Here is a 24,413-nt window from a genome sequence, read left to right on the forward strand (position 1 = left end):
CTGAAACAGGACAGTCTGCAAAACTCCTTTCTCTCGGGCCTTCTCTGGGTTACCATTCCCTCCCGAGGACCTTCCCACCGTGCTACCTTCCAAGTCTGTCTCTCCCCCGTCCTGGCTGGCGGAGAGGAGACTTGGGTCCTCTGCCTTCTCTGTCGCATTCCCGGGCTTCGCTTGGGAGCCCGAAGTTCTGCCCATGCTGGTTGATAAGGACCAAGGTTCTCGCTGACCCATTTTCCTGTGCTCCTTAAGCAGCACAGTTGTGTGGCCTGGGTCTGGTTTCTCTCTGGTCTTTACTTTTGGGGTGACCTTGATATGCTCTTGCCCATGTCTTGGGTATAGAACCGCTTGGAGAAATTGCCAGGGCAACTTGACCTGAATAGAATGTAGGGTGGCAGGCCCAAATAGTTTTTGGAACAAAGTACAGACTCAAACTCAAGAAACAAATGGATGGTTCTGGTGGAGTTGGGTGGGGGCGGGGGACGGGGATCAGTCCCAGGGCCTGGCGCCAGCCTCTCTCTCTCTTCCTTGCAGTGGGCCCCCCCTTTGGGAGTGTGCTCTACGAGTTTGTGGGGAAGACCGCTCCATTCCTGGTGCTGGCTGCCCTGGTGCTCTTGGACGGAGGTGAGTCCATGTGGGCACCTTGGCCATGACCTTGGCGGCCGTGACCTGTGTCAGCAGGTGACCCATTTCAGCAGGTGCTTGTGCCCACACCTCTTTCTTTTCTTTTTCTTTTTCTTTTCTTTTCTTTTTTTTTTTTTTTTCTGCTCCCCTCCCTCTTGTAGCTATTCAGCTCTTTGTGCTCCAGCCGTCCCGGGTCCAGCCAGAGGTAAGTCCCTGGGGAAGGAGGGTGCGGCGGTGACCACATCCACTTTTCTAACCCCTGTTTTCTGCTGACAGAGCCAGAAGGGGACGCCGCTAACCACTCTGCTGAAGGACCCGTATATCCTCATCGCTGCAGGTGAAACTCCCCTCAGTCTCCCCGATTCTTCTCTACCCAGGCGTGGGGGGTGGATGGTGAGAACCAGTGAGAACCAGAACACTGGCTGTAGAGAGTCATGGGCAGCCCAGGGGCTCTACCTGCGTCACAAGGAATGACTTTGTTCCACCATTAATCTCCGACCCTCAGCCAAGTTCCTCTCCTGGTGTTCATTGGCGGCAAAAAGGTCTGGGTCACGGAGATGCCCTGACCCAGAGCTTTGTTTGTGTCGGTGGCTGTCACTGTTTGGCCTTGAACTTCAGGAGGGAGTTCGTGGCCTCACTGCAGGCATCGTGGGCGGGCAGTCTGACTGACCTGGCCGTACATGAGGAACGGCTGACGGCAGAGCCCCAGAGGACAGCTCCCTTCCCGTGGAGCCGTCACGCTGGGCAGCACTGGGGAGGCTGCCGGGAAACTCCCTTTGTCTATAGAAGGTCCCAGCTTCGGGGTCTTGGCCTAGATGGGCTCAGAGGAAGCCCCGGTTCTGTGGTTTGTGGGAGGATACTGGGCCTCATTTATCCAAGAAGCAGTCCTGCCAAGACCCTCTCCGTGAGGCGGGCCTGGGACTGCCTGGCAGGCGGCTGGCCTTTTGCTGCCTGCGCCTGCACCCTGGTCGGCAGCGGCCGTGGGGGTCGGCCAGGAGAGGGCAGTCCCGAAGTAGCATCAGATGCGGTTAGCGTGTGATTGGTCTAAGCAGCGGTCACGGGCGCGGCCGGCGCTGAGCTGGACGGTGGCCTACCTGCCTGCGAGCGTTCCGGTTCAGCCTCGTCATGCCCCAGGCCGGCTTCCTAGAGGCCTTCTGCTGCTGGATTTGGTTGGGGGGCACCGGTGTCACCCTGGTCTAGACCCTCTCCATCAGGCCAACTGGGGCCAGTGCTGCGAACCTGGTGTGACTTCCTTATGCAGGGGACCTCTCTGTGTCCCTAGCATGATGAGGGGACCGTTCCAGTGCCCAGACACCCATGGAGCCCAGGCCATCCCGGGCGGAGTGAAGAGGTGTGGTGAGAGTGGATTCCCTGCAGCCCAGCGCCCACCACCTGGGGCTTTCTTTGACCCTCACCGCCTCACCCTGGCTCAGGGAGGAAAGAACCATCCCGCACTCTCGGGTGACGGCATCTCCAGGCAGCCTCGGCAGAGGGAGCGGGGGGCCAGGCCTGTCTTACTTGTTCTGGTGGGATTTTAACTTTCGAAGGTGACTGAGCAATGACCCAGAGGGATCAGTGCTAGTGAAAGGAACATTTTATTACCATGCCACTCAGGGCCCCCTGGGGAAGTAGCAGGTTGCCTAGGCCAGAGGTTGGCATGGGAAGGGCAAGGCGGGGCTGGGAGAACGGCGGGGGATGGGCAAGGCGGGGCTGCAGGCTTTGGGGCTGGGGGCTGTCCCCGGGTGCCTGGCGCCTGGCCCTGGGGAGGTTTGGGGCCGGGGTGTCAGGTTGCTGTGTGAGAGGTGGACAAGGAGGGGTTCAGAGTATGGGCCCTGGGTCACAGGGGAGACATAGCGACACTATCAGTTTGACCCTACTTCACAGACAGCAAATAGACCCACTGCGAATCTGGGAAGACAGCAGACGGGTGACAGGAGCCAGTCACGTCCGCATCCTTTCCGTGTTCCATTTCTAACGTCAAGATGCATTAGAAAAACCCCTTTGTTCATTATGTGAGCTCCTTAATCACCGTTGCACAATGTTCTTTGACTCAGGATTCTGGCAAATAGACAACAGCTGTGTTGTCCCCACTGGCTTCTCATCTTGGAGCCCTCACCGGTGCATAATCCTAATAGTGGTCAGGGGCTCTCAACTCTTGTTCTGGCCTTGAGGACAACTTGTTCTGTGGCTCTGGTCAAATCTGTCTGCCCCACCTGGGATAGGCAGGCCCTCCTCTCTCTGACAGATGTAGATTCTACCACTTCCTCCTCCAGGAAGTCTTCTGTGATTAATGACCTTTCTGTTCACATTGCGACAGCCTTGGAGCTGGATGAAAATGGACCCTGTGGGAGCTGGTCCAGTTGGTGGAGTCCTCTGTTTAAGGCCCGCCTCTTCGAGAAAAAAAAAAAAATGCGGCCCAGGAAGCTCCCAGCACCGCGGGGGAGGTTTCTTCCCTGATGGCTCTACCTTTACCAAGGGTTCTGGTTAACAGGGTGGTGATGGATAGTTGCAGAAATACCCTATAGGGTTAGTTGATGAAAAAAAAAAAAAAATCCCTCAACAGCCCATCTGTACTGAACGCACTGGGTTTGGGGACATCCCAAGCATCTTTAGAGATGTCTGTGTTCATTGCCCAGTAAAACAGGCTCAGGAGCCTCCAGCTGCTGGGGTCTGGTGTGGTCTGGGGGTGGCCCACACTGGTGGGCGTCCTTAGGCAAGTGACTTGGCTAATGAGTTAGAACTCCTTCATTAGTAGGTTGGGATGGGTAGTCAGAGGGAGTCTGAGATTCCCTCCAATTCCTTTATGACTCTGGGATTCTAGTTTGAAAACGTTTCTTAATACTTTCTTTAAATTTAATATTTAATTTTAGTCATTAGTATTTTGTTTTAATAGATTTAACTTAATATTTGATTATTATTTAGTAATGGTGATGATAATAATAATAAACCCAACCTCCTCACTTTCCCCTTGACCTGTTATTTATCTTTTCCTCACAAAAGTAGAAGTTCTGGGCCTCCTAGTGGATTGTTCTTTTGTGGGCATATGGGGTTTGTTTATTTATTTTTTTAAAAAAGATTTATTTGTTTATTTATTTATTTGACAGATCACAACTAGTCAGAGAAGTAGGCAGAGAGAGGGGAGTGGGGAGGCAGGTTCCCTATAGAGCAGAGAGCCTAATGCAGGGCTCGATCCCAGGACTCTGGGATCATGACCTGAGTCAAAGGCAGAGGCTCTAACCCACTGAGCCACCCAGGCGCCCCAGCATGTGGGGTTTAACTGCTTTTGGCATCAGAGATGCTCAAGACCCAAAACTAACTAAGCACACTAACCCTCTTCCTCCCTTGCAGGGTCCATCTGCTTTGCAAACATGGGGATTGCCATGCTGGAGCCAGCCCTGCCCATCTGGATGATGGAGACCATGTGTTCCCGCAAGTGGCAGCTGGGTAAGGACTGTAGTGGGAGCTTCTGATTCTAGAACTTTTGTCCCCAGGGCGAGTCCTATCTTTGTAGCCTTCTCAAGCTGCAGGTACCAGGATGATAACATGGTGGTTTCTGTTTGACACTTAATGGGGTCTGTGCTTAGGATAGCAATGCCCTTTGGGGTCTATTTCAACTCCAGTTTGTTTGTTTGTTTTTTGTTTTGTTTTGTTTTTTGTTTTTTAATCATCCCTGACGGATGCAGAATTAGCGTAGAGGCATCAGATCTGGGCAGAAATGAGAGCACAAAAATACATTCAGCATCTCCCCATGTTTCTGAATTAGACTAGTTAAATGTATGTGAACAGCAATAAAATTTATGTGAAAGAGGCTAACAAGCAGGATTTAAGAGGATTAGTTTTAACACAATTTTTTTTTAAGATTTTATTAATTTATTTGACAGAGATCACAAGTAGGCAGAGAGGCAGGCAGAGAGAGGGGGAAATCAGGCTTCCTGCTGAGCAGAGAGCCCGACACGGGGCTCGATCCCAGGACTCTGGGATCATGACCTGAGCCGAAGGCAGAGGCTTTAACACACTGAGCCATCCAGGTGCCCCTAGTTTTAATACTTCTAATTTAGAAAGTAGTACATACTTTATTATTAAAAAAACAAAGTATATAGATCAAGGAAGTCAGTCTTAAAATCTCATGTTCATCTTTCCTGCCAGCCCAATCCTCTGTGATATTCATCGTTAATAGTTTTGTGTCTTTTTCCAAATGGTTCTGCATTTATCACCATGCGTGAGATGCTTAAAAACCCAACCCAAGTGGGATCTTGCCAATTGTATCACTGTGTGACCTCTTGTTTGTTCATGTTTTCATGTCAGAATGGGTTGATGTAATTTTCAAAATTAATTACATTTAAATTTTTATCAGTTATACATGTATTTAATGTTTAAATAAAATAACATTATTAGAATTATAGTGAGAAAGCCAGAAGTCTTTGCTCCATGCCTCCCCATCTCCATCTCGCTTTCTCAGATTTGATCACCTTCAGTGCTTTTAGATTTTTCTTCTGCTAATTTATTTCTCTAAATAATATGTGTAACTCCTGTTTTTTTTTTAAGTTGTCCAATATCTGACATTGTCTACCAGCTCCCTAACGTGGTAGATGGAGATTTAATGCCATTATTATTCCACCTGAAAATATCAAACAACCAAAACACCTGTTTTTCTCAACTTCTGTTTTTTTAAAAGTTATATTGTTTGTTGTTAGGATTAGTATTCAGTATTGCCATTATTGTGACTAGGTAAATATTCAAAGAAGAGCCACATAGAGTTTTATGGTTATTTCTTTTTACAGACTTTATGTCCATAAAGACTACATTGAAAACTAAAAAAATGGAAAGACTTTTGTTTTTCCTAGAGTTAGTCATTGCCATGTCTTTCCATTTTCTTAGTTTTCAATGTAGCCTTTATGAACATATTCCCAGACTCTCTGGCAGAGGTGAAAGGCCCTTTAAATATGGCCAAGTACATCAGCAAGCCCAACCCATTTCTGTTTTCTTGTTTGTGGACATTTGTTGCACATTACTCTGTCTTGCTCCAGTCTGGACTTATTTACTAGGTCATCCAGTATTTGAGTATCTTTCCTTCTCTTCTATTTCCTGCATCCTTCTCCTCTATATTCCTTTCTCTCGGTTTACACTATCATTATGATGGAACACATCCTCTAGCTGCTTTCTGAGAGATGGTGAATAGCAGGTAAAGTTTTCAGAGATCCTGCATATCAATAAACATCTTTATTCTCCTATTTGGTTGACTTAGTCTATTTGAGTGTATGATCCTTGGTTGGAAATTTCTTTTCTTCAGTTTTGAGGCCAATGACCTCTTGTGCTCTGGTGTCCAGGGTTGCTGTTGAGGAGCCTAGTGTCAGTCTCATTCCCTGTCCTCTGTAAGTGCTGGGAGGCTTTCTTCCTCTCTAGGTTATGCGTGTCCATGATGGTTTTTGCAGTGGGATCTTTTTCATCTGTACTGGACACTTGCTTGGTTAGCCTGTTCACCAGAGAAGCTGCTCCTTTTTTGTTCTGGGAAACCATTTTGTATTATTTCTTTAGTTAATCCTCTCCCCTACTCTATTTTCTCTCTTCTACTATTTGTTTTTTTTGATTCAATGTTGAACCCTCTGTGTTTTATCCATTTCATTTATCTTGCCTTTTCTTATTTCCAGGGATTTCTTTCTTTTCTTTTTTTTAAGATTTTATTTATTCACTGGAGAGAGAGAGCTCACATACAATTGAGGGGAAGAGGCAGAGGGAGAAGCAGACCTCCCGCTGAGCAGTGAGCCCGATGTGTGGGGCTCAGTCCCAGAACTTGGAGATCATGACCCAGCCGAAGGCAGAGGCTTAACCACTGAGGCACCCAGGTGCCCCTATGCTCATTTCTTAACTTTCATTTTCTAAACTGTCTAATGAATTTTTATAATTGGTGTCTTCATATCTTAAATTTGAAGAGTCCTTTCATATTTACTCTGAGTGGTTGTATGTGTGGAAGGGCCACTGAAATAACAACGTCTTACCATTTAGTAGGAAGACTTCCACTCACTTCCCGCCGCAGCGTCTCAGGCTATCCCTGGTCTCCATGCTGCCTGGGGCCCCTGGGCTAGTTGAGTTTGGTTTCCCTAAAGAAGCGGTCTCCTGCCAGGGTGAGCAGTTGAGAGCTGGGGAGTCCAAGTCTCTTAAACTAGTCTTTCAAACATCTTTCCTGTTGACAGCCTCCCTTACATTCACAGTACCTGGAGCCTTCATTTTTCTGAATGTTCTGGGTTCTGAGGCACAAAAGCTGTTGCTTCTTGTTGACTGCCCCATGTGCAAGTAGAAGGTTCCAGTGTTTTCTGCTGTGTCCCTCACTGGTCTCTCTCTGCTTCTTTCTTCTTCTCACTGCATTTTCTCCTTTTTCTTTTCGTCTGTTTTTGGGCATTGAGGGGGAGGGTGTGGAGTTCTCTTTTGTTCCTGTATTAAAATTAAAACAAAATTTGGGATGGGAATGGAGGAAAAACCTATAGATATAATCTGCCCTGTTTAGCCATAAGCCTATCATTCATCTTAACGATTGGATATTGTTCTATTTTAAGGTTATACCATTAATTTTCCACCAGCTGCTATCATTGGCCATTTAGGTTAGTTTTGGTTTTTGCCATTTAGAAACCATACTGTGGCAAAATATTCTTACATGCATTCCTGTTCATGATTGGAAGTGGAACTGTGTGCAAATTCCTGAAAGTGCAATGGGCTTTCGGTAATTAGTAACACTGTGCTAACACGAGAACTGTCAGTCTTTCCTAGTTGCATATGTGAGAAGGTTGCGGGGGGGGGTGTCTCATTTTGATTTATTTTTTACAAATTCTTTGAGTGCAGTTGAGCATCTTTTCATGTGTTTATTAGGCATGCCTATTTCCTTTATTGTGGATTTCTTATTAAGATAGTTTGCCCATTTTTTCTGAGGAGTTGGGTTCTCACTGATTTTAAATATTCTTTGTATGTTTATTAATCCTTTATCAGATGTTTCACAAATATTGCCTTCATTTTGTTGTATGTCTTTTGAGTTTAGAAATGTGTTCTACCGCACACTCAGAACCTCTAAGATGCCGCTGGTCAGAGTTAGCGGTCTGTCCCTTCAGGTCCTTGTCATTTCAAGGGAAGCTCCGGGGAGACCTTCCCCACGGGAAGATTATTTTTGTCATCCATATTTTCCCCTAATTTATGATTTATTTTTTACATTAAAATCTTGGATTTACATGTACTTAATTTAGGTGCATGGTATGGAAAAGGACCAGGGGTTACTGTTTGCTGTGTGACCAGCTAGTTATCCTAAGGGCACACCCAATTTTTCCCAACTTTATCGTCCTTGAAACGACTGTGTGTCCTTGGGTCTGTCTCTGGGTTCTCTCCTCTGTTCCGTTTGTCGGCAGGAATTCCTGTGTCTGTGTTTTCCTGTTTGGTTCCTGGAGCTTTAGGACATTGTTGGATATCTGGGCAGCTGGTCCCTGCGCACACACCTTTTACTTTAAGAATTTATTGATTATCCTTCCTGGGGATTTATTTTCTATTCATTGTTCTCTCGGCTTCTAAATGGCCATCTTTGGGTGGAGACTCTCAGTTCCAAGGGAAGCTGCCATTTTTAGTGCCCCCAACCTTCCCACAGGCAACTTTCTAGTCCCTCCGGGGGGCGTCTCCAGCTTGTTGCTACCCCAGTCCTTCCGGATGTGCCACTGAATCTCTGGGTTGTTTTATCAAATACTCCTTCCTTAAAAAGTCCCAAATTGTTTGGGCGGGGCAGGATGATGTGGGCTGCTGATGGGTGTGGGGTTCATCTTTGGGGGGATAAAAGTAGTTTGGGAATAAATAGGGCTGATGGTTGCACAACCCTCCAGCTCTTCTAAAAACCACTGGACCAGGGACGCCTGGGTGGCTCAGTGGGTTAAGCTGCTGCCTTTGGCTCAGGTCATGATCTCAGGGTCCTGGGATCGAGTCCCGCATCGGGCTCTCTGCTCAGCAGGGAGCCTGCTTCCCTCTCTCTCTCTCTGCCTGCCTCTCCATCTACTTGTGATTTCTCTCTGTCAAATAAATAAATAAAATCTTTAAAAAAAAAAAACAAAAAACCACTGGACCCTGCGCTTGCAAAGGGGGAGTTTCAGGCATATAAATGATGTCACAAAACAAAATCAAAACCCAGCCCCGAACAGCAGGAGACATTCAGCGACAGAGGAAGGATTCTTGGAGCCAAAGTAAGGCTAGTTCATAGACCGAAATTTAGCTCCGAACCTCCTGGCATGGGAGTTACCAGAGGAAACCCAGAGACTTGAAGCTCCCAGGGAAGGCGCAGCACTTAGCAGAGGGAAGGGCTTTTTCTAACTGGGGGTTAATGGAAAGCAGTTTTCTCCAAGATGAGAAGATGCTCTTCCTGTCTTGCCACGCTGGCTGTCAACACCGTGGGCGCCTTTTCTCCCTATGGTGGTTTGGGCTTCCAGGCGTTTCCAGGAGGCACCCCTCGTCCTGGGGTCACGTGGCATGCGCACTGTGGGGTCCACGGAGCTCCTGTGTTTGCTCTGCCAGCGATCTTGGGCTGAGGCCCTTTGCTGGCGTTTCCGATGTCCCCACCTCGCTGACTTTTTTCCTGACCCAGTGCATCTTGGCCATGAGCAGGGCTCCTCGGCTGGTTCCTCTCTGGACACAGCCTTCTTTATGAAGTCCATAAAGCCCGTCAGAGGCCCTGGGCCTTCCGGGTCAGATAACAGGCTGGAGGCCTCCCCGATTTTATCAGGAGGTCCGCTCCTAGGGCTTATCTTCTAGGCCAGATGTTGGTGGTCACCGCACCTTTCCACTGTGCCTTCGCTCCCCTCCTGCCTCAGACAGAGATTTGTGTTTCTTCAGGCGAATCCCATAGCTCTGCCAAGTCCTCCCCCGTGGGAGCGGAGCACAAGCCCTGCAGCTTGTGGCCCAGCTCTCCCAGAGCCCAGCCCCTCAGGCCGTGGGAGCCTTGGGGTGCGGAGGGCCCCGTGGGGGGTGCCGGATGAGGACTGAGGGCGGGGGTGAGAACTGGCCAGTGGAGGGGGCGTGGCCGTTCGCGGGGGGCCCGGGCAGCCTCCCCTCCCTGTGCGAGGTCATGTGTGAGCTCTTCCCAGTCCAGTGTGAAAAGGGAAGCCCTTCTCTCCCTCTGTTTCCCTCAGCATTTCTGGAAAAAGACCATAAGGCTTGAAGTCAAAGCAAATCAGCCTTACCAGCTACCTGGGTGATCCACGACTGTTTTGTTGAATGCTGTGGTTTTGGCCATAATTTTTAGAGACAGTAGATGGCGGCCGCCGATATTCTAGAGGGCTCCCTTATGAGCCCATCGCCCAGACACCACTGCCGCTTGGGGTCGGCCCTGAGATTGGGTTGGAAGGGGAGAATGCTTTCACGGCATCTCTCTTTCCCTCAGGTCTGGGGTCAGATGACCTCTCCCTGATGCCGGGAGGCTTGGGGACCCCCTTCCTGGTGAGGCCTACAAACCCTGAAAGGGAACGTAAGCTCTGGGCAATGCAGCCCAGAGAAGAGTGGAGCCAGACTCTTCTGGTTCTTTAAGGAGGTGTCCTGGTGCAGTGCAGGATGGAGACTAGGATACCAGGGTGCTGGGCAGGGGAGCCCCTCCACTCCCAGCCGGCCCTGACCTTCAGGCATGTTCAGGGCCAGCCTGGCTGGGAACCCAAGACAAGAGGGTTGCCCATATGCTGTCACTCTGGGATGTGAGGACTGCAGCCTCCTGAGCCTCCCAGGGAGGCCAAACCCGGATCATTGCCTCGCTCTGGTTCTGGACCAGGCCCTTGCGGGCCTCAGGACTGGGTGATCCAGAGCTCGGATGAAACCCACAAATGCATCCCCACCATCCCTTCTGGGGCTGCATGTCCAGCATTGGTTCCTTGGGGGCTTTGTGGCAGGTAGAGCCTCGCCCTCTTGTGCCCGGCGAACCTGTGGTCAAAGCCAGGCTTTCCACGAAAGCCCAGGGGTGGACGGTCCCTGTGGGTACACTTTCTCATAGGTGCAGGGGCGAGTATGGAGGTACAGGCACCCCAGTTAGGAGAGCGGGGGCCCAGCAGAAGGAGAGGCTCCCACGTGTGGCCCCCACACTGTGTGCAGGCGGCCGATCCACATGTCTCTCCTGTGTTGGGAAGATGCAAAGACTTCTTGTTGCATTTGCACAGCATACAGGTTTGGGGAGGGTCAAGTTGTCTTGTTCGTGACAGATCCAAAAAGATCTCCCTGGGCAGAATGAAGGTCTGAAAGGAACAAGAAGGACTCTCTCTGGGGAGAAGTAGAGTCCTGCCCTGGGGTGGAAAACACCGCCTGGAGGGCGGTGGGGGTATACGGGGGTGCGGGTCAGTGTGCATGAGCCCCACAAGGGCTGCATGAGTGGTGGCTCCCCGGGCCCAGAGCAGGCGTGACTGCCTCCGGAGCCCAGAGTGACCCAGGGGCCGGACGGTGGAGCCAGCCCTGTGAATCGTCCAGGCCTTCCTCAGATGGTAGTGGTCACTGTTGCGCACCCAGCAAGGAGCTGGGCGGGGTCGGTCCTGGGCACCATGTTTCCAGGTAGAGGAGTCACTTGAACTTGTACCCAAGGGAGGCAGCTGGTGCTCAGTCACTGGCCACGACCCAGAGCCCTGGTGGTGGTTCTTCAGGGAAGCCAAACCGTGCCGGTGGCCGGGCTGGGGGAGGAGGTGGAAGGTTCTGGAATGCACAGCAGGATCAGCGGGTGGAAGAGATGGGAAGCTCCGGGCTTGGGGTTAGGACACCAGCCCCTGGCGGGAGCCGTCCTCACAGAGCTGTCTGGAAGAGCAGTGGGCTCCCAGCCCGGGTCTCTGAGCAAAGCCAGGTGGTCTCTTGGGACAGCCGGCAGGCTGCTTCGGGAGGCACACTGAGGTTTCTAGGTTTCCTTGAGTCCCTAGAACGGGTTGTCGGTTGTGTGCTGTGCTGGGGCCCTGGCAACGCCGAGGAGGCCGAAGCCGTGGTAGACCAGCTCTCGGGGCTTAGAGCCTGACGTCCGAAGCTGGAAGTCAGGAAAAGAGGGTTCTAGCTCCAGACCACACCGCCACCTCTCGCCCCCAGGATGCTGCACAAAGGGGGCTCTGCCTGCGACGGACAGTGGCCTCCCTTGATACCTTTGGTTCTGTGAAGTCCGTGTCCTCACACGGGCTTTTTCCCCTAAGTGCTCAGCCGTGTTCCGAGCGCCGCCTGGCTGCCTCCTGGAACAGGTGACGTGGTCCCCCTGCCCGCTAGGACCTCGCTGCAGTGCGGGGCCGGCCAGGCCACCAGGGTGAAAGGCCAGTAAGGCGCCCGCAGGGAGGGACAGGGCAGGGGGCTCAGACGGGGGGGGGCGGGCTGCCCTCTGAACCTCAAAGCCTTCCCGTGAGCTGCGTGCTCTAGGAACGGTCGCTGTTTCCCTCTGAGAGGTTACGGTGACCGCTTGGAGCCTCCACCGGTCTGTGAAAGGGACATCTTGTTTCTATCCCGACTTCTGGTGCTTTTTCCTGGAGAGCCATGACACTGCAATTTGGGGCCTGAGCGGTTCTGCTGTCGGTGGAAAATAGGGGGCGCCCACGTGTGGGTCCCACGGTGAGCTTAGCACCCCACTGGCAAGTCAGGAAGCTGTAGCTGATCTGGGGCTTCTTCTGGAGCTCGCTGGCGCCCCTGCCTTGAGGCTTGGCTCCTAGAGTCAGGATTCACCAGGAAGCAGGGCTCCTGGCCGGGTTCTCTGCAATCTGCTTCCACTGGCTCCAGTTCACGGCCATGTCTGTGGACCAAGTTCAGTGCACAGGTGTTCAGCCCTGGGGGGTCGGGAGCGTTGGTTGGCTGCTTCAGTGTCAGTCTGTGAGGGCTTTATGTTTTTAACATTTAGTCACCAACATTTATGCATCCCAAGAGGTTTCATGTAAGAACCTCGAGTTGAGGCTTTTCTAGAAAAATCAGATATTCCAGTCTGGGACCTTGGTCCTCCTGTCTGGGAAGACGAGCAGCTGCCTTCTCTGAGGGGCTCCAGCCCTTCCCCCCATGTTTTGTTTCTCGGACACCGAGGCCCAGTGTCGCGGCGGTTTCTCACGGCACCTGTGCTCTTACGTGTGCTTCGCTTCTCCCGTCAGTTACGCCCTCCCCGGACCCCACAGACACCTGTCCCGAGACCAAGGCCTTCATGGCTTCTTTCTCCAGACTAACTCTCTGACGTTGTGTTCAAGGTTGGGCTTAGTTAGGAGCTGCTTTGGGGAGCTTCTGGGTTCCGTACCTGTACTGTGTCCGTACGTACCTGCTTGGGTCCCTGACGTTGCCTCGTCCCAGTTCAGTCGTCATCTGATGACGCTGTGGCCACCGGCTTCGCTGTAGCCCTGAGCCGGGCCCGTGCTCTCCGTCGTGTTTGCTGAATCGGATTGTGCCCAGCCGTCATTTCGCCACCTGTATGCAAGCGCGGCGGAAATGGTTCCCTGGAACAGGGCAGTGAGATCGCTCCTGATTCTCATCTCCCACATCACCAAGGCCAGGATGATTTGGTTTTGGATTTTGCTCCTGAACATAATCATTTTGAAATCCAGCCTGTGCTGCCAGGCTCAGCCTCCTGGAGGGTTGGACGCAGAGCTGCAGGGAGAGGCTGCTGTATGCTTGACAGGCGCCAGATCCCACCTGTCTGTCTGCGCGCTGCTGGGCTGCCGAGACGAGAAAGGCCGCGGGCCCCGTGCGTTTCAAGAGCAGTGCCCACCTGCTGACCGTCTAGCGTCTGGCGTGCGTGCTGGCTTGTTCCAGTCGTGGGATCGGGGACAGAGCAGTGCTCACCATTTGTGGGCAAGACTTAGAATCAAACCTGGTATAACTGAGTCCAAGAAGAACACCAAAAGTATGACTAGTTTGACAAGCCATCTTTCGAGAAGAGATCGTCTATTGTCGTGATGACAGATGGGGACCACACAGAGCTGATCTGGACCAATCCCCGCAGCCAGGCAGGTGGGACTCGAGGAGGCTTTCTGTTCAACGCACTGACGATGTTCAAGGCGACCACTGCCACCCGCAGCTGGAAATTGGCACAGGGTTGGCCCCAGGGATGCCAGGTCTCTGGGAGAGCGTGGAACCTTGGACATGTCAATGTCTGTCACGTGCCTCGGTCACAGAAAAGGACCACATGGACATTTCTTTTTTCAGACATGGAAAGATCTTCATAATGCTAGTCAAAAGAAGCAGGGCGTAGAACAATAACATAAACCTATGTTTTGTTTTCCTTAAAGTCCCTTGCACACGCATTTATCTGAGTGTGTGTGAACTCGTGCGTACAAACTGTCGGGAGGAGATTCCCGTGCGCATCCTCTGAGTGATGGGGTTTGGGATGATTTTAACTTTTTTCTTGGTCCTTAATGTTCCCGCGTTTTCTCCCTAATGCCTGTGTCTTCCTTCCGTGGTAAAGTTACAAAGGGGTGAGGCCAGGGGCACGCGTGGAGTCACAGTGGCCCCACTCCCGCGGCGGGAGCCGCCCGTGTCAGGTCGCATGCAGCCACCAGCAGGCACAGATGGAGGAAGATGGAGCTGTTGATAGAGGAGCGGATTTCATTTCTGGAGCGTCTCAGCAGCATTGTGAGGACAGATCGGGCCCATGGGGTCCAGTCTGGATCCGTCCACCACCGGATATTAGCTGCTTGCGTGTAGGTCCTGGGGCTTCTCTCCTCGGTTCTCATCAGCATCGTGGTGTCTGACAATTATTACTTTTTCTAACAGTTGACTGATGAGCAATACTGATAAGGTGTCCTTTTCATAAATTTACAGGCATCGCTTTCTTGCCAGCTAGCATCTCTTATCTCATCGGAACCAATATTTTTGGGATGCTCGCGCACAAAATGGGGAGGTAAGATGATATGCGGACAGCGCCCACTCTCTTAGAAAAATGTAGCTCTTTGAGGCAAATTCTGCATGATTTTCCTTACTTATCACAGGCAACTGCTTTGATTTCCACTGAAGATTTGACCTGAGGAAAAATTCGAAGTGGTCATTTATTAAAGGTGCTTTTTTATGTTTTGTTTTTTGGCAGGTGGCTTTGCGCTCTTCTAGGAATGATAATTGTTGGCATCAGCATTTTATGTGTGAGTAAAAGATGATATTTGACAAGGGGTAATGCTCTGTAAATAAAACTATTGCTTTGGACTAGACTCCCTAGGAAACCTTTTATAACCATTTAAAGTTTGTTGATATTTGATTTTATGACCTCTTCCATTTTCCTCTAATTTTTTTTTTAACCTTCTTAAACATTTTGGACAAGATTCTCCAAGGAATAGATTTTTAATTTGAGGTTAATCAGCTGGAGGTCATGTAGCATGTTTTTTGCATACTGTGTATGTCGGTGCCCAACTCCCCCCAACATCTTAAACATTGTGATGTTTATAATGTATATTATATTTATAAAATTTTCAAAAAATATATTTATAAATTCACTTACAAATTTTTAATAATTATATAATTATATATTTTTATATACAATTCTATATTTTTATATATAAAATATAAAATTATATATAATTGTATATGATCATATAAAATAGATTTATTTAAAAAGTTTATAATAAATATAAATCTATATATGTATAAATTTATATATATGTGTGTATTTGTAATATATATGTATGCATTTATACATATATCAATAATGTATATAAAACACTTTCAGACTACTAGCCGAAACAATAGCAAGATTGTTTCCTAGAATAAAACACCTTCTACCAATGGCCAGTATCCACCGCACGTGAGGCCTCCTGGTCCTTGTCAGAAGTAGAGTGTGGTCCAGGCCGATCTCAACTCTGGCAGTCAGCGAGTTTTCCTTGGTGGTCGCAAAACCCATTTCAGCTTCAGCTTCTAAAGGCTTGGAGGTGCCGGTTCCCCCCAAACCCCGCCCTCTTCCTTCTTCCCACTTCCCTCAGAAGGAAACAAGCACACTAGGCCTGAGAAAGCATGTCCTGAAGATTTTCCCGGAAGATTTACAGTTGGATATTGTGATTCTAGTGTAATGTTATTTCCTCTTATAGATTCCTTTTGCAAAAAACATTTATGGACTCATAGCTCCTAACTTTGGAGTTGGCTTTGCAATTGGTAAGTCACATAACCTTATGCCGAAATTTGAAACTTTGCTTTCTCCATGACTAAGAAAGGTTTCGTCTGATTTGGGCAGAGTCTATTTCCTCAACCTAAAATTTCCGGAAGCCTCAGAGGAGGCTGTGGGCAGCCTGTCGATCATCTACAGATAGACCTGCTTCTGCCTGCTGGTCATTTATTTCCAGAAAATCAGTACGTTGAAAAGCCTGATATTTACAGAGGCCAACGGCTGCTCCGTGGCTGGCCTCGGGCAAACAAGAAAATCCCTCACTCCGAGCCCGTTTGTTAGGGCTCAGGTCTGTGCACGGAACTGCTCCCATGAACCCGGTGCGGGCAAAGACCTCACCTGTATTTTTTATAAGGTTTAGTACAGAAAAGAGGAATGGAGGCACTGATCTCCACCGAGCTGCAGGACTTCTTGCCTTCGAAGGGACGAGTCTTTGTAATGTGAGGGACAGTCAACTGTTAGGAAAAACCTCCTGAACATTTTTTTTTTTAAAAGATTCTATTTATTTACTTGACAGAGATCGTGAGTAGGCAGAGAGACAGGAAGAGAGAGAGAGGAAGGGAAGCAGGCCCCCTGCTGAGCAGAGAGCCTAATGTGGGGCTCCATCCTTGGACGCTGAGATCATGGCCTCAGCGGAGGACAGAGGCTTAACCCCCTGAGCCACCCAGGCACCCAGCACACTTTTGATAAATAGTATACATTTGTTTCTCCTTTGTAATATACACATGGGGCCTGATAAGAGTAAATGCTAAATCTGCCAAGAAGTGAATCTTCGGTGCAGTAGGAAGAGAGAAGGGAGGCTCTGCACACTCCCCAGGCTGGGTCGGGTTTGTCCTCGCGCGGCACCTCATGACGGCAGTGACAACCGTGATGCATGTTCAACTCCCTGCGGCCCGTCCAGCCTTCCATTTCGTTCACCCCATGGCCTCAGCACCCTCTACATGTTAGGGCATTAATAAATACTCACTGAATGAAAGAAACGTCCCTCCCCTTCTTGCCGTTAGTACTTGGTGGAGGGGAGGGAGCGAGCGCTGGAGCACAGCGCTGGAGGAGGGAGCGAGCGCTGGAGCACAGCGCTGGAGGTGTCCACAGACAGTCTGGTTGTAGCCGATCCTTATCTGCACCATTTTACGGGTGGGAAAGCCAGTGTTTGGAGAGATAAGGCCGTGCTCACCCACCAGGGCCATGAGCCGGGGCCTCAGCACACATGCTCTTTCTTTAGGCTGCCTGTCCCTGACTGATGAAGGAATAAGGGATTCTAATACTGGCCTTGGTGTTGGTGTTTGAGCCCCAAATTAGCAGATCTCTTTCAGTCTCTTCCGAGAGCAGGGCAGGGTCATCCCTCAGACAGCTTCATGTCCTGATTCCTTCCCATCTTTCCCGATACTTTCCAACTTCTTCTTATGGTCTGTGTGTGAGGCTAAGGTGTGGAAGGGGAGGAGAGTGTGTGAGGCCTGTAGGTCACACCTGGGTGAGGGCAAGGGGCCTGTGGACCAGAAGAGAGTTAATCTGGAAAGTACCAGCCGGGAGCAAGTGAGGGGGTCCACACGGCCAGTAGCCGACAGCCAGCAACCCCCCTGGATGTGAAGCCTGGTCTGGGAGTCGCCAGAGGACTGGAGCTCTCCCTTGGAAAATGGGCCCTTCAGACCGTGGAGGACAGGTGAGGTAAGGTGGAGAACAGGCAAAGGTGGCCTGGGTTCCAGTCCCAGCCTCTGCGACTGGCTGTCTGTCTTCAGTGATGGGTAGTGACCACTGAGGAAGAACTGGTGAGGCTATGAGGTTAGGACACGGTCCCTGATATTCCCCGCGTTTTCGGGTTATGTCCGTTCTCCACAGACCATGTTCCCTGACTGTCCGCAGGAATGGTGGATTCATCAATGATGCCCATCATGGGCTACCTGGTTGACCTGCGGCACGTGTCCGTCTACGGGAGCGTGTACGCCATTGCTGATGTGGCATTCTGCATGGGATATGCCATAGGTAAGGACTCGGGCTTTTCAAAACAACGTTTCAGCTTAATGCATGATCATGATTGAAAATTATTTAAACTTTTGTGTCTTTCTCTCTGTGAGACATCTGGAGAGAGGTTGATCTAATTCTCTCTTTCCTGAAAGGTCCTTCTGCTGGTGGGGCTGTCGCAAAGGCAATTGGATTTCCATGGCTCATGACCATTATTGGAATAATTGATATTCTTTTTGCTCCTCTCTGCTTTTTTCTTCGAAGTCCACCTGCCAAGGAAGAAAAAATGGTAAGAAAATGTTAGGATGCAGTCAAGGGTTTCTTGATCATTTTAGCATGGTTTTCTGGGTAGTTTCTTCATGGCTTAGTTATGAAATACATTTCTGCTCCTTTTGGGCAGAACACTCAAACATAAATGGTCAGAGTTCTTTTTGAGTGTATACCACATGGACCATATTTCTTTTGCTGTATCAAAAGTTTTGTTTATAAATGTGAAGAATGAAATGATTTTTATACATATGTTAGCAGTCTGTACAGCTCTTTTGCCAGCCAGACATGGGGCAGGGTAGTTCAGTGTAATTTTCTTCAGTTCTTCAAAATCTTGAACATTCTTTCTTTTTTTTTTTGCCTCTTGTGCCAAGTCCCAAGATTAGCCATTTTTGGTGCTGTCTGCTTTTCTCCTAAGCCTTACAGCTTTCAGTAATAGTGTTTCAGTCCTTACTGCAAAAGATTCTGGAGATGGCTTTGGTGTAGATAACAGAGCATTTTGGAAAACCATCATATACTCTGGGCACACAGAAGCATGGGTAAACTTTAAATTCACAATTTCACAACCACAGTCATATCCAGATGAAATATACAGAATTGAGTGTAAGGTGTTCCTCTTCTGAACAGATTCACGTATTGGTTTTAAACTTGAATTTTGAAATGCAATAGTCATGTTAACCTGACAGCCCTCAGACCTGGTGGTGGAGTTTTTAAAACCTTACATGGTGACAGATTCATCCAGCTGGAAGAAGAGTGGTGTAGGTTAAGAATGAATGAGATCACCGAGGCGGGGAGAGACGGTATTTGTGATTATGAGGGTCACTTGTGATGCTCTCTTGGGGGTACATCAGAAGTTCTTTCTGATGGTTGAACTGAATTGGGTATTGATGCTTTGGCATTTCTCAAACTGCCCTTTTATGAATTTCCCCAAAGAGTGGGTTTAAAAACAGACACAGATTCTAAAGTTAGGCTATGTGCACCTTTATTTGTTCGGAGCATTCTTTGTATTCATTAATTCCTTCAATGTATTTAAGAAATATATTCAGCATTGGGCACTGGCCTTATGCCCTTTATTGAGGTAATTTTGAATCACTCACAGCCTGTTTGACAGAAAGAAAAGGAATGGAAGGTATGGAAATATCCTGATGGAGACCCCCCCTTTGTTCCCTTCCTCTTGCTGACAACCGCCCCCCCGGTTCTGAACAACCCGTAGTGCTTTGTTGATCTTCCTGTCTTCTGGCCTGACCCAGGCACCATGCCTTGCCCCAGCCAGGGTGAGAAAATTCTGACACTGCAACAACTGTCATTCTGTTGCCATTGTATCAGTTTGATTAAGGCTGAAGGAAGGTTATTCCCAACCCTATTTGTCCAAAACCAGACAAATCACCTACAAATGCTCCTGTCACCCAAGAGACTGTTTAAGATTCTTGGGAGATGGTGAAGGGCTGGAATGGTCTTGGAGCCAAACTGTCCCATGGGGAAATGAAAGCATCTGCCTCATTGCCATGCCGTGAGGATTCGGAGAAGAATGCCACAGGTTGCTTAGCCCTGTGCTCAGCACACAGTAAATGCTCAATAAATGTGTTGTTATTTCCAGTGCCACCCCATACTTCTTGCTTTTACCAAGTGCTCTGATTTACTGTCCGCTCAGAGGTCCCCTGCTGTCCTCCCTTTGTCCCCTCTGGGAGGTGAGCACTTCCTTTTGTACTGAGACCCCAGGACTGCTGAATGGGTTTCCTTAGCCAAGCAGCGGACGTTAGTGGCTGTTGGGTTATCTGTGTGTCGGCAGCAGCGTGATGGCTTATCTGGGGCGTCGGAGGAAATGAGCGAGGGCTGAGGATGAATGGGGGATCAGCCCGCCCACCAGCTACTGCTGTGGGGTCCCCAGGAGGCCCTGCAGGAAGCAGGCAGACGCCTGGAGCCTCTTCTCTTCCCTCATGTAATTCTGTGCTTTAGTTCACTTAAAAATGCCGAGGGAAGAGGAAGAGACAATCTTGAGAGGCAAAGCAGCAAGCATTGCAGGCTTCCAGAAAGCCACTTTCACTGTAAAATGTCAAAGTCCTCGATACATGCCTAGCAAGAGGAATCATTAAAAACTTGGGAGAAACGTGCATCTCGCTGCTCGTAACTGCTGCCCTTCGTTGAAGGTATCACACCGGGTTGCGTTTGCCTAGTGGAATGGTAGCATCGGGGGTGGCTGACCGCGGCTGCCCGCTCGGGGAGCCGGCAGAGCAGAAGAAACCTCATGATGGGGGGAGTGAGGCTGGGACGGCATGTGCCACTGAGGGGACGGAACTGATTACTGTCCACTTGAGAAAATCCAGTCCCGACCAGTGCTGGCCTTCAGGATGAGCAGTTACCAAATGCAGGGGACGGGAGAGCCGGAAAATGGCCTAGAAACGGGAGCAAATAATTCTTCCATTAGGCAGTGTTCTGATAATGAGACGTTTGGACTTAAGCCGTTTTATATTGGAAGATCGAATGCCGTCTTCATGGGTCCCCAGTCACAGAATCATGAATTAGTTTGTGAGCACTTGAGTGTTTCTTCTGTTTGGTGTATTCGATTTCCTTCTTTCTTTGTTCCCCCCTCCCCTCCCTTCCTCTCCCCTCCTTCCTCTTTCTTTCATCATCAGTACGGTGGAGGGAAAAAAACCGGTTTGCAGCTCAGGTCCCTCTTCAAGTGTAAGAAATACCCACTCTGCCATGTGAGGACAACTGTGGTTTTTTTTTTTTTTTTTTAAATATTTTATTTATTTATTTGACAGAGACCACAAGTAGGCAGAGAGGGAGAGGGAGAGAGAGGAGGAAGCAGGCTCCCCGCAGAGCAGAGAGCCCGATGTGGGGGTTGATCCCAGGATCCTGGGATCATGACCTGAGCTGAAGGCAGTGGCTTTAACCCACTGCGCCACCCAGGCGCCCCGACAACTGTGTGTTAGGTACATGACAATGACATGCAGCCCATGGCTCTCAGAATATCTGGCTGAGAATAGCTATGTGCTGATACGGATATTTTTTCAGATTGAAAAATTATTTTTGAAGATAGGGCACGTTTCTTGCGTCTTACTCTTGAAGTTTCTGGCTGTGGCCCAGATTGGAAAGTAGGTGTTTGAGATCACAGCTGGCTTTTCCTGGGTGACTCTTGGCTCTCTCATGGTTGTTCTAGGGTCCTTCCAGGGGACTCTGTTTCCTGAATGCAGGGGCCAGGCAAAGACCTGCTTGTATTAATCTATTTATAGAAATATATCCCTTTACAGGACATTTACATAGTGGATATGTAAAACCATCTCTATTTTTTTTCCCCCTAGATATGGTAAATAAAACTTCCTAGCATTCAGGCCTGATACCTCTCAAAATTGCCCAGCCCGGGTATGCCCTCCAGTGCTCTTCCTGTCTCAGTACCCCAGCTGGGTATTTAATTTATATACTTCATTTGGTCCAACAAAGCTTTTTACCACTTCGGAGAGCCTCATTCTGCTCTGTGTCTGATAGGAGAACCAGGCATTTGGCAGAGGTTCAAATCTCAGGCTCTGGGCTGTGCTGTGAATTCATACACCCTCCTCCTCCCTCTCGTCTTCAGTGGAGAGTCAGACACTGTTTCCCAGCAGACCACTGGCTTAAATTACGTGGTGGCTCCCGGAGCCTGGCTCTTTGTGGCCTCTACATACTTGACTTTCCCACTGGATCCTGTTCGCTTCTCTCTGTCCCTGGAACTTTGGGAATATTACATTATGCCATCGGGCTTCTTTGATCACATATAACTTGTTATAAAAGCAGAACTGTCACACTGTCTTTCAAAAGAGGTTCAGAAGCCAGTAAGCTAGGTTGTAAAAGAAATGAAACAGTATTTCAAGAAAAAAACCTTGTTTATCTGGAATAGGCTTTGTGTGCAAATATGATTTTCTCTGCATTGGTAACTTCTGACCACTGAAGTCTGTTCTGTGCCCCCGTCATCAGGATGACTGAACTTCTTCCCTTGCAACACTGCTGCTTGAGTCCATACTAGATGCCCAGTGTTAGGTTTCTAATGGAGTAGGGGGGGTTGAACCGAGAGAGAGAAGGCAGTTGCGAGCAGGGTAGAGCGATGGCCATCCTTCCCAAGGCTCTCGGGCCTGTGGTCAGGGATTGAGGCCCCTTGCCTGGCATTCAGGGCCCTGCGGTCTCGCTGTGCTTGGGCTAATTAATGTCCGTGTACCTCATCATCAGAACTCTGTGGCAGCCACGCTGGCTTACTTAGTGTCTTCTGTTTTTATTTTTATACTTATTGTTTTTTGAGAGCATAAGAGTGAGCAAGTGTGCTAGTTGGGGCAGTGGTTGGTGTGGGAGGGGGAGGTCAGAGGGAGAGGGAGAGAGAGAATCCCAAGCAGATTCCATGCTGAGTGTGGAGCCCAATATGGAGATCATGACCTGAGCCAAAAATCAAGAGTCGGCTGCTTAACCGACTGTGCCACCCAGGCGCCCGTGTCCCTCTTTTACTTAGTGGCTTGTCAAGTAGATAGTTCAGGCTGTGCCCACAGCTCCTCTGCTGTGCCCATCCTTCCCACCCTTCAAGGTGCAGCTCACGTCCCATCTCCTCTGTACAGCTGTCCCTGAGCACGTCATCCATGGCCAGCATTCCACCTGAGTGTGGTGGGACCGGTCCTCCCCTCGAGGGAAGTCACAGAGCTGCTGCGAGTCTCCCTCGCAGAGGACGGACCTGGCGGGCAGGGCAGCAGGTGCCGGCCGTCGGCCCTGCTGCAGTTCCGGATGATGCCGTGTCACTGGGCTGGTGCTTCTCATAGCATGTTGACACCACTGCCATGAAGGGTTAGGGACCTGAATTTCAGGATTAAGTGCCCCTCCCCACAAGCGATTCCTGTATATATATATTTTTAAAGATTTTATTTGACAGAGATCACAAGTAGGCAGAGAGGCAGGCAGAGAGTGAGGGGGAAACAGGCTCCCCGCTGAGCAGAGAGCCCGATGCGGGACTCGATCCCAGGAGATCGAGATCATGACCTGAGCCGAAGGCAGAGGCTTAACCTACTGAGCACCCAGGTGCGCCCCGTACATGTTTCTTTGAGGATCGCTACCCTGAGGACATAAGACGTTGAGCTCTTTGGGGGTTAAACCTTTCGTGTAACAAGGATACGTCCATACGGGGAGAATGGTCCTGATGGACAATGTCTGCTGCCTCAGTGACTGAGGTTTAGAAATTGAGCTCTTTATTATATACATGTATTAAGTCACTTGGCACGAAGCGTTAAAACAAAAAAAAATTTGCAGCAGACACTTTGAGCTGACAGCCGTAGAGGGTCAAGGAAGTCGTTATCTTAACATGTCACCCAGGCAGATAATTTTAGAATTTTTCAGCAAATGATAAATGGGTTGGCACTGAGTGGAGTCACAGAACTTATCAAATGTATGGGGCAAGACCTGGGGGGCGTAGCTGACAAACACCAAGATAGGTTGCAATAGGCCAACATGAGATAAAAATTTTAACAGATAAATGCTTCCATGTAGATTTTCACGCTGTACCCAAAGGTATTGGAATAGTTTATGTGGAATAAGACTCTGAAAGGCACAGCTGGTGGCAGAGGCCGTTAGTTGTACCCAGTGTCCTGCCATGCAGTGCTGTCGCCCCTCCCTCCAGCAGGAACAGACTTTGGCACAGGGCTGTCTGGCGCACATCTGCCCCATTCCAGTACCTTCCTTTACATGCAGTAAAGGTCATGTTCCCTAATTACTGTGCATACACACAGGGTTGTCGGCCCACCTCAGAGAGTGCTCGTGAAGCGAAGGTCTTGCAGCGGAATCGCTTGGCAGGGGCCTGGCAGGATAAGGAGGAGCTGTTTGCTCAGACAGCAGGCTTGGTCTGCACATGTTCAAGAGGAAACATGATTACCAGGACTTACTGAGGATGTTTTTCAATTGAGGATCAATGGACTGTTTATTTTTCAGTAACAATGAGAAGGCACAAGATTTTTCTGTTCGTGAGAGTGTTTTTTTGTGTGTGTTGTTTTATATCCTACATTTGAGCAAGAGGAAGACACCCAGGGTTTGGGAAGAGGTGCTCTGGAAATGCCGTTTATGAAAACATATGGGCCCGTGATGTTGAGTGTAGGGAAACCTAAGGGGCCATGGTGGTGGTCTTAAAATACCATAAGGGGAAGTCTGTGAAGATGGCTGGAATCAGAACTGGATCCACGTCGAGAAACAAGGGACACAGGTTAGCCTCAGGCACACGTCCAACAGGAGTTCACCTCATTAAGGACAGCATGTGCCCTTCCTGTGTTGCCACAGTGAAATCCGTGCACAGCAGCTGGATTGGGTGACCTCCAAGATCCCCCCGAGTCCCAATTCCAAGATTCTAAATAGAACTCTAAATAGAACCCGCCATAGCCCTTGCCTCACGGCTCACAGGTGGTCCTGACTGGACCTGACTGGCGGAGACCAGGTCCGCAGTCTCTCTTGCCTGGGACCCTCCTGGAGTGTGGAACCCCAAGGCTTCTGGGCC

The 24,413-nt window shown here is 49.5% G+C and overlaps 1 protein-coding gene across 1 annotated transcript in view; it reads left to right on the forward strand.

Moving 5' to 3' along the window:
• Nucleotides 1–24,413, forward strand: part of SLC18A2 (solute carrier family 18 member A2) — a 36,577-nt gene that overhangs the window by 11,489 nt on the left and 675 nt on the right. The window contains exons 7-15 of the mRNA XM_044240607.1: nucleotides 532–621; nucleotides 783–826; nucleotides 898–958; nucleotides 3,970–4,065; nucleotides 14,371–14,449; nucleotides 14,633–14,684; nucleotides 15,621–15,684; nucleotides 17,555–17,674; nucleotides 17,809–17,942. Of these exons, the coding sequence (XP_044096542.1) occupies nucleotides 532–621; nucleotides 783–826; nucleotides 898–958; nucleotides 3,970–4,065; nucleotides 14,371–14,449; nucleotides 14,633–14,684; nucleotides 15,621–15,684; nucleotides 17,555–17,674; nucleotides 17,809–17,942 (740 nt within the window). The remainder of the gene's footprint in view (nucleotides 1–531; nucleotides 622–782; nucleotides 827–897; nucleotides 959–3,969; nucleotides 4,066–14,370; nucleotides 14,450–14,632; nucleotides 14,685–15,620; nucleotides 15,685–17,554; nucleotides 17,675–17,808; nucleotides 17,943–24,413) is intronic.

Source organism: Neovison vison, chromosome 2 (genome assembly GCF_020171115.1).
Source record: "Neovison vison isolate M4711 chromosome 2, ASM_NN_V1, whole genome shotgun sequence".
NCBI classification, from domain to species: Eukaryota; Metazoa; Chordata; class Mammalia; order Carnivora; family Mustelidae; genus Neogale; species Neogale vison.